At 43.6% G+C, this 10,560-nt stretch overlaps 1 protein-coding gene across 1 annotated transcript; it reads right to left on the bottom strand.

Moving 5' to 3' along the window:
• Positions 1 to 470: 470 nt before the first annotated feature.
• LOC139911477 (phospholipid scramblase 2-like) lies at positions 471 to 10,358 on the bottom strand. Its single transcript, XM_071899015.2, has 8 exons — positions 10,219 to 10,358; positions 9,346 to 9,429; positions 5,237 to 5,568; positions 4,430 to 4,472; positions 3,962 to 4,182; positions 2,380 to 2,541; positions 1,460 to 1,621; positions 471 to 1,359 (listed from the first exon to the last, which is right to left on the bottom strand). The coding sequence occupies exons 2-8, from the start codon at positions 9,356 to 9,358 to the stop codon at positions 1,300 to 1,302; spliced, it is 993 nt and encodes a 330-aa protein (XP_071755116.1). The 5' UTR covers positions 9,359 to 9,429; positions 10,219 to 10,358; the 3' UTR covers positions 471 to 1,299.
• Between the last annotated feature and the right edge of the window lie 202 nt (positions 10,359 to 10,560).

The raw sequence follows: 10,560 nt of genomic DNA, 5'->3' as shown, positions 1-10,560 counted from the left end.
ATTCTAAGTATGTTCTTCTGAGTATATTCTTCCCAACACAGCCACCACTTCCCTACTAGAGGACGGTTTCTTTACTGTGGCTAATGTGCAGGTTTTTTAGCCTACATGTTATTTTTTACAAAAAAAGCAATTAATACAGCTTCTACAACCACAATAGTATTGCACATATAAATCCTACGATCTATTGTGATTTCTTCACAAAGCAATGAGAATACCAGCAGGGTTGGGGGTCAATTCATGAATGAACTCATCAATCCCAATTCAGCTGAGGAGTTGGAATTGAATTGGAATTTCAGGAAGTTGAATTGAATTCAATGAAATTACGTGATTTTTATTTTTTTAACCACATATCTGAGATTACAGGTAGTGTTATATATGATCAATAATGAATATCACAAAATGTTGAAGGGACCTTTCAGGTGGTATTTGATGCATACTGTACTTTATAAACAAATCAAAAACATTCCATCATAGTGTCTTTTATTTGATTCATAATGTTTAGCAAGTCAAGACAAACTCTCTTAGAAGTGGAATTTCATGGAATTTCATGGAATTCAATTCAATTCTGTTTCCATAGAGCTCGGTGACATTCCAACTCCAGGAACTGAATTGGAAGTTACCATGCATTCTCAACTCAATTCATGAATGGCCCCAACCCTGATTACTAGAGAGTAAGAGTGTAATGCTAATATATCAAGACAAGACATATGGCATAAATATGAAATGTCACACTAAACACACTGTAGCATAATGCACATTCAACCCAAAACCCAAACCTTTCATCTGAGATGTGTGTTGATATTCACTGAATACTTCTTAGGCACTGAAAAACACACTCAAGATGATGAGGTTGACTTGCTTTAGTCTTTGGCAGGGATACACAACGTCTGAGCTGGAGGCACTTCTCCATGATAAAGGGCAAAACTTACAAATACAGACTGAAATCACTTTCACTCGTTTAAAAACCTAGATAAATATGGAATGTAAGAGGTCAGGCAACATGTCAGTCACTGAATTTGGATGGAGGCACAAAAACAATCCACGGAGGACATCTGGAATCAAACTTAGCTCATTAACTCATACTGGTTCATGTGTAACACAAAGGATTCTGGGATTGGCAGTACGGCAGCTTCCCGCAGGCTTTGGATTCAGGAAGGAGCTACGGAATCTGGAATCTGAAAGAGGAAGGATCTTAAAATGGGAACGGAAAAACAGAGTGCACGGACAGAGAACGAGCAACGCAGGATTTGGAGAAAGTCCTCGCTCTCATGCTCTTATTTTCCTCTCCCTTTTCTTCTGTTACGAAAACACGGTGCTGCGCTGGTTCGCTTCCCCGACCTTCTCAAAGAACATGAAGTCCTGCAGAGGGAAAACAAAGAGGGAAATGATCATCGTTCTGGATTTACTTTATGGATTAAATGAACAATAGTCCCACGGGTAAAACTACATATGGACTTACAATGAGGAAGCAGGCTCCCATGAGCACGGCCTTCATCTTGACGTCCATGTCCAGCGGGAACTGGATGCCGAAGTTGTCTGTGTCTGTGAAGACCTCCTTCAGGAGTCCGCTCCACTGCTTGCTGATGCGTCCGATGGGCTTGTCAGAATCTTTCCCCTTCAGCTGCAGAGGAATCACAACAACAGGGTCCATAACACGTTGTCACCCATTACTGTCACCACAGTGTAATGTTATCTTGATAGAACGCACAGAGAGTGGGACACTAGCTCTTTTTGCTAAGTCTGGAGAGCTGACATTTATTTGCATTCACAGCAGTCTCTCCAGATGTTGAGGTGTCACCAAAAATAAAAAGTGTGGCCAACCCCACTAGCAAAGTTAACAAATTCAAATGACAGTAATCAAAAGTGACAATGAGCAATAAATATACAACTGATGAGTCATTAAATTTAAATATAATAAACAGTCAACCAATTTATCTAAAAACATACATTTTACATTCTCAAACAGTGTTGATGACATATTTTTCTTTTTTACATTGTCAGTTGTTCTCCTGTCTGAGACGATGACAGGCTTGGCACAATCCTTTTCTCCTAGAATGTATCTCCTAGAGTGTTTTGTTTGTTGGAAGGTGTTCAAAATATGTGCATATGGTTTTGAATTTGGGGAGGTGAATATCTCTGACTGCAAGAGGAAGTGGTATAATACCTCAGTAAGTCACACTGTTCTGGCCAGTTCCAGTTCTGGCCACAAAGCCCAAACTTTACTCAATAAAGTAAAGTTTAACTCCGGTTTCGGTTTAGATTGTATAGCTGTGGGGCGTTGAGGATGGATTTGTCACTGAACCTGCTCTGCTGAGCCACATTAAATCTACCCAAAGGAGCCGAGTTTCCCCAGCCGACACAACAAGACTCCAGGCTGACCTCAAAGTTGACGTCCCCGCAGCAGTTGCAGGCGAAGCAGGGCCCCTCCAGCTTCATGAGCGTCTCCTTGTTGGCTCCCTGGATGGAGAAGCGCGGCACACAGGGGTGCCAGTCCTGCTTCACATAGCCGATGGTGGTGCCGGGCGGCGCCTGGACCTCCATCTGTGGTTGACATACACAGGTGCGAGTAAGACACACGAGCACAGAAATAGAAAGCGCTAAAATCTGCCCTCAACCCTTGACACTGCGGCTATAAATAAAACATCACGGGGTTCCTCACCGTGTCACGTGGGACAGCAGAAGAGTGATAAGTGAGCCGGTGACTGCTCGATTGTGGCATAACAAAGATAATATGTTTCACATGGCTGCTGTCTGGCCGGTAAACAGAGCACAGCACTGTAGTGAGGGTGCAGGCTTGGGTTCGGGCCCATGGGAACGTACTGTAGCCCGCTTGCCAACAATGTGATTAAACAGAGACAGAGAGAGAGAGAGAGAGGAAGGTCTCAGAGGTGGAGGGATGGCAGAGGATCAGGGGAGTCTAGGAGATAGTTTGGACTGACAAAGGGCCATTCAGAGGCTTAACAAAACCCTGCCTGAGCAAGCTGCCGCACAAAGAGAGTGTAACCGGCGCTCGGTTCCCCTCCTCACGCAGCAACGCAACAGTAACACAAGGCAACGGCTTCTAAACATGAGGCACTACAGCAGCTGAATTCACTTATAAGTTCCTCCTCTCTGGTTGAAGGTGTGTTAATCTGTGAAATCAGCTGCTGTAGCGTTTGGTTGGAGTGAGAACCTGCACACACTCTGCTCTGAATGGCACACGGCTGGAGACGACTGGGGTGAGGCATGAAGCTTTTTAATCCCCAAACAAGCCAAAGCGCAGCCTGAGCTCCTCGGGCACGCCGCTGTTAGCCGTTCCAAAACCCACATTATGGTACAAGCTGCCAGAGGAAAGCAGGCCAGCTTCTTCTGTGTCTTCTTTTAAATCACTCCTAAAAACATATACTTTTATAAACTTGCTTTCACTTTTTTTTGTCTAGACGGATCGCTACCATCTCTGTTATTTTATTATCTGTTCATTTTATCACTGCTGTTTTTTGTTTTGGCTGTTTTTACCGTTTTCCTTATCTGGTGTTCTTTTTCAGTTTATCTCAAAAGTTGCCCTATAAATAAAGTTTATTGTTAAGATATGCCTAGGGGATAGGTCAGTGAAGTTAAAACTGTAAATCAACAGCATTAGCAAGTCCTGGCTTAATCTCCAGAGTCATAAACTGTACAGAAGATCAATACGGTTAAATATTAACGATATCAACAACACAGTTATCTTTGAACCTCAGCATGACAACACTTAGGTCAAATATTAGAATCCAGATATCAAGGAGTGTTTGTTTGCCCAGGACTAATTCAAGTAGATTTTCAGGGCAAGTTTGGCACTCAATAGACTTGTGAATTGTTACATTATTGGTCTTGGGCATGCTAAATCAATATAAGATAAGGTCACTCAGAAATGCTTTTGACACTCACTGACTCACTCTCTCTCTCACACACACACACACACACACACACACACACACACACAGACCTCTTGCAGGCAGCAGGGACACCAGCAGGAGACGCAGCGGAAGGGCCGTATGAGGCGGATGACCTCTCTGTCCATGGTGTCCTTGATCTTCATGTCGAAGCTGCGCAGGGAGCCGCAGCAGTTCCTGGTGCAGCAGTCGTTCTTCTCCTTGGCCTTGTAGATCTTCTGGCCCAGGCTGTTCTTGATCTCGTACTGGTTGTTGGTCTCGAACCCGATGAACGCTGGGCAGAGGAGGAAGAAGAGGGGAGAAGAGGGGAGGGAAGGAGTCGGGGGAAAGTGGAATGGGAAAAGGGTGGACATGGTGGGAAGAAGGAAGTACACAGATAAGTAAAGAGGTCAGATGGCTGAGGTCACTTTATCTTTCTGATTTATTAATGAGTGGGTTGAAGCTAGCCAGAGGAACAAAAAGATTGCCTTCCTGTTTACTAAGGTCTGAGGAAACGTTGTGGGAAGACTAACAAGCTTTACCTTCTAGAAGTTCCACTTTTTGGTGGATCAGAATTTGGTCAATCTGAAACACAAGAGGAAGCCATGTGAGAGAGATAAACTGCAAAACACCATAACCATATCGTATTTATTAAACAACAGCCATGATGAAATCTAGATATCCATCTGAATATGTCAGTTAGTTTGTGCTGAGAGTTTTAGAGTCATATTTTTCTTAAAACAAGTGAAAAAATCTGCCAATAGGGACAAATCAACTTGTTTCAAGAATTTTCTTGATTCAAGTGAGACTATCTTGATACTCGTCTTGGTGTTGGAGAGTCGACCCCAAAAGAGTCGGCTCCTCAGGTTCCCCTCTCAGCCAAGGAGTCAAAACTGAACAGAAACTCTTGGTAGCTGTTGATTTTGCTTTTCCGACCATTTCTTTCTGTCTGTCTACATAAATAGCTAATTGGCCAAGAGGTATCAGGCTCGCTCACTGTGTCAGAGAAACTAGCTGTGTAGACTATGGCTACATCCACAGTGTGGCGATTTATTTCACTTAAATATGACAAAGTTGTTGTGAAATATGCACAATGAGGTACTTAGCAAGAACGCTTTCCCTTACAACAGACATTCTACAGCTTAGCCTCCTGGGTGCCACATACACAGCGGTCTCAAGTGTAGCTTCCTGTGGTTTACTCTATCGGAGTCGATTCCAGCAAGTGAAATTATCTCACTCCACTGGCTGATCTTTCACTCGTTTTAAGAAAAACAGGATTTTAAGACTCAATACATTTCTTGCAGTAGCAACTGTACTCCTGCTGCCCCTGGCTCATTTCCCCGGCCTACCTGTGTGAGGTACTCCAGCCCAGGTGGGACCCCAACAGCAACCACAGCTGGAGCTGAGGCCGGGGCGGGGGAGATCCCCCCCGGAGGCCCTCCGTACTCCGGCCCCTGCATGGGACTCTGGCCCGGAGCCGGGCCATGGCCCACCGGCCCTGGCTGGTACATGACGGGTTGTCCCGGATGAGGCTGAGGCTGGTAGCCCATGTTGAAGCCTACTGGCGGGGGGGGTTGGCTGGGGTCTCCGTACCCCCCCTGGGGAACGGGGTAAGGGGCTGTGGAGTATCCGCCAGGCTGGGGCATGGGGTAGGGAGCCTGGCCGGCAGCGCCGGGGTAACCTGGGGAAAAGACAAACATCATCCACATACTGTCTCACCTCAACATTATATTACACTTTATTTTAATAATTTAACTAGTCCATACTCGGGGATGCGCGCGCCACAACTACGTGCAGACTTGCCAAAAATGTGCATAAACAGCGTAAATTTGGGAAAATGGAAAAATCAGCTTCGTCAGTCCCTGCCTATGCCAATGCTCAATGCCCATGTGCAGTTTCAGATTGATTGGCCAACCCATTGAGGAGCAAAATGGATGCAGACAGCCAGACAGAGTTTTCCTCATTTTATAGTAGGAACTATTATTAGACACCCGGACCAAAACCAGACCACATTCAAATTCATCCTGGACGCGACAGAAGTTCATTGTATCCATGAAACATATGACACATGGTTTCAACATCTAATCTCAGGAATCTTGATCAGATGTTTTTTACATGCCGACACCTGGGTTTAACTTCCTATCTTCCAATGCCAGACACTAATAACATTATGCAGAAACACGTGGAAATACCCTCAGGCCTTCGTTGCACCACATCACAGTACGATACACCGCAGAGGGAGCAAGTCACTTTCACTAAGTGTGTGGGGCGTCCTGCTATTCCCCCACTGGGACAACAATACCATTAAGAGGACGTCTGCAACTATTTGTTATTCCTATCAGGCAACGTCCGGACAGCCAAGCCACACACACACACACACACACACACACACACACACAGTGCAGATTGACACTGCTTACAGGAAAAGACCACATGAGGGAAGGACAGCATGTAAATATACAGGGCTGCAGCACATAAAGATGTGTTAGTATTTTCAGATTTAAATTTTCATTGTTTTATTTCTTTATATTCTGTTTTTATTGATTTTGGAGTACACTTAACTGATAACAGTCTTTATTTGGGCAAACATTCAACTGCCTCTGGATTCTTATCTGACCAAAACAAACCACACTAATCAGTAACGGCTTCAACTGCTGGTTCAAAGCTTGAAAGTGAAGCAATTCTTACTTGCAAACCTGACATGGGTGTGTCAACTGTGTCACCAGCCAAAGAATTTTTTTTTCCACTCTTAGGCTATTTAACTTCATTTTTAGTGCCGGCCCAAATGCTGCATATTGTTAATTATCTCTTAAGAAGAAAGTATCCACTGAGACACGATCATATATTTCATATTTTTTTCTGTTTGAAGCATCAATCCAGTTTGTTTGAGCATGTCAGTTATCTTGTGTGTGCAAAGACTCTTGATGAGAAATGAAAAAAAATCAGTTTTTCAAAACTTTCCCATGCCCTCTGATCTCAAAATGCGGGCCTGCACTTCAACGTTTGCTAATGATATAAACATCATCACAACTTTTACACACAGAAAGTGGATTTTTGATGTTCAGATGTTGTTTGTTCTTTTGTGCCCTGAGTTTCTGAGACAAAAACAATACAAACAATACAGAACATGTCACAAGGCAGACACATTGTTATTCAACACGATAATACAGGGGCAGCTACAGTTGTATTTTACAGAGGACATCAGGTTCAAGAGGATCCACTTCAGTGACAGAATACTGAATCAGTCAGCCTACAGTCATTCAGAAAGAGTTTAAAGTAGCCAGGGATAATATGTGGATTGTGGACAATTACCTTAAATGGCTACTCAATAAAAAGAATCCTAACACCACCGTGCATGAGGCGCCAACCTTGTCTTGTTTATAATTTACAAACTGGAATGTCCTGACTGTCATGTGTTCTCCGCTGGACGAACTAAATTACATCTACAGGATCGTGTCAAAACACAAAACCGCTCTCAGGAAGGCGATTTGGACGATCCTATGGCCAAACACTTCCACATATTAATTGATTTTATTTGATGCAATTTAAAAAAACAAGATATACAGCTATCAGCTCTGAAGGAGACAGAGACAAGTTAGCTGTATATACTTGAAAAATGAATAAAAAAACAAGAAATCCCTGGGCTTATTTCCATTGTGGTCCTTTGGTGTTCAAGAATAAAAGAAGAAGACAAAAGACAGAAGAAAGAAGTGTTCAAACAACGGCAGGACATAGAAATGGCATTCAGGTAGTACTATACAATAGAATTCACCATTTACATAAATAATTATCTATTCTTCTCTCTCAGCCGGTGGTGTCAACTCAACCAAAAAGACTTGAAATGTCTCCTTTCTTGTGAATTTCCCGCCTCTATTTTGGATGCTACTTGCATGTTCTTTTTCTTTTCGGTGCAGTATATAGAGATACAGATACAGAATATCTTGCATTTGATGTTGTGTTGGTATACATTTTGTAATTTTTATTCTCTCATAATCTATGTGTTATTTGGCGCACCACAGCTCCTTCCCACAACAGAAACCAGTGTCACACGCCATGATGTCATGAGTCTTGATGGTTCAGGAGTATTTGCTTGTGTGCTGTGGTGAGCAACTTGACTCTCAGCTGACCAAACAGGTTTTGTCGTCAGACGGTCCAACAATGGTCCCTAACACGTCTGCTAACCTGGTTTGGAGGTCATTTGACTATTTGGTATCGACAGACTGCACCCAATCAAACCTCACTGGGGTTTTCGTGATTGAGACCATGAGCGCTCTGATTGCACAGACCACTGAAAGCTAAATAAATGGAATGAAGACTTTCCTAAATTTAAGTCTCAAATCACTGAGGACGACAGTCAAAAACGCAGATCTGTCATTTTAACCAGAGCCTGAAGCCAAACGGAGGATGTGAGTAATGAACTTTGTTACTTGTTGCTCCACCTCTTTCCGCATTCCTTCCTCCACTTGAGGGAAACAAAACTCGAAAAACTTTAACCAGAGGCTTCCCTCCCGAGCACAGACATGCCCACACACACACACACTGAGACTCAGCAGAGTGACACACACCGGCACCTTCAGCAGCGCTGTCCACTTCCCGTGTTTCTGCTCTTTTCTATTCAGAAGGAAAATGAAATTTGGACAGCGAATGGAAGAATACTGCGGACAGGCTGGTGAAATGTCGGGGTGTTTTCACTTCAGTTTTCATGCAAACATTCCTTTCATATTTCACCACTTTTGGGGGAGGATAAGGTTTCTCTTGAGGCCTCGTGGGATCTGGAGGGCGTCAACACGGCCTTCACTCCCTACATACAGTGATGATGCTCACTGGAGGAAAATATATGACGGAAACTTTTGAGATGAAAAGAGAGGAATACTTTCACAAAGTCTACAGGACGCGACGTGACAAAACGGCGGGTTGTAATCTGTGTGAATAATGGAGAGAGGAGTGTAAGATAAATAAGGCTCACGATGGGAAAAGCACCCAGATGTCTAGCCAAGATCCTGAACTATTCAACAAAGTCGCTGTCTCAGCCCGTGTTTTAAGATAGAAGTACAAACAGAGAGAAAAAATCTATTCACCATGGTCAAAGCATGGATTTTTCTTATCTTTATTCCACAAAATTTAATAAAGATTGAGGTGGTCACATCACAGCTCTCACATCAGTATCAGAAAACAATTCACTTGTGCAGAAACTTTCTTCTTCAAAACCCAATCAGTAATTGCAGCACAACACACATTACTTTCCAATCTGGAAGTTATCGTTTGAGCTTCTGATCCCAGGACTGACACTTTGTGACAGCTGTATCCACAAATAGCCATCTATTTTGACTTGTAACGAGCTAGGAAAGTCCCACAAAAGCTTATTTTGCATCTACAACAGGCCAGAGAAATTAATCTGGATGGTATCTTTAATTAAACAAAGAGATCTGAAACAAATCTAGTGGTATTTTCCACTTACCAGGAGCAGACATGGTGAGCGGTTAAGAAAGAGACTGAAAGGAGGTCACACTTCCTGGTCCACTCCCAGGGTCGCTATGGGAAACTGGAGGAATGACAGGAGGAGGGAGAGAGTGAGAGAGAGTGGGAGAGAAAGAGGGAGAGAGAGAGGGGGGGGTGTAAATCAGAACATGGGGAGGGGTTGCACACACAGAGAGAGAGAGAGAGAGAGAGAGAGAGAGAGAGAATAAGACACAGTCACAACAATAACATATAACCCAGATCATTCAGTCATAATATCATCATTTTGAGTGACTTCTCCAATCACACTCTGCCTCCTGTTCCTCATAAAACCACATCAGTTCATCCGGTTCAGGTTTACAACCAAGTCAGGAGTCCACAAGTCCAGTTCTCAGCGCTCACACTGGGAAACACGCGGGTTTTTAGTGACACAATGGAAACTAATGCGGAGCAAATGGTTCTTTTGTTCCTGATGTTTCATGTTTTGCAGGGCAAGAGGACAAGACGCATGGAAAGTGGGTGTGGTGTGTGTGTGTGTGTGTGTGGAGATCCACCTCGCCTCTCCCTCATCCCACCCCGCTCTGCCTGCTTTTTATTTCACAACACACTGATGATTATAGGGGAAATGACTCAACCTGAATTTCCAGTTTAGAGACAGTCACCAGTGTTTCATTTTAAAGCATAATGCATGACTTTTTGACACTGATCTACCCCCCGCCTCTTTCTCTCTCTCTCTCTCTCTCTCTCTCTTTCACACACACACACACACACACACACACACACACACACACCCTTGTGCCTGGTGGTACAAGGCAAAACGTTCTAATCCTTCACTTATCAATAGAAAATGGGGGTAAAAGATAAAGAATCTTACCTCTCGAGTTGTTGGCTGCTTCTCTGCTCCAACCAGAAAAATCAAAATAATGATTAAAAAACAGCTAAAACCCCCTAATCTATCGAGCGGAGGAGTCGCTTTATGGTCGCAGTTGAATTGCTTGCATTGGCTTTCTTAACCTGTGTCGCTGCCTGCTGTCACTCCTCCCTCCTCATACTTTCTGTTTTTTTCTGAAATATCCTCCTCCCCTTCATGCTCACATGATGCTTAAAGAAGCTTCCGTGTAGCTGCATGAACACATGCTGCACAGAACCAAATTTAGTCAAAATCGGAGCTGCTCACAGCCATGCAGCGAGCAGGAAAGACCTGCAAAATGTATCA

This window comes from Centroberyx gerrardi, chromosome 23, assembly GCF_048128805.1.
Source record: "Centroberyx gerrardi isolate f3 chromosome 23, fCenGer3.hap1.cur.20231027, whole genome shotgun sequence".
Classification (NCBI taxonomy): Eukaryota; Metazoa; Chordata; class Actinopteri; order Beryciformes; family Berycidae; genus Centroberyx; species Centroberyx gerrardi.
Note: the sequence above shows the minus strand (reverse complement) of the source record. Positions and strands in the feature narration are given on the sequence as shown.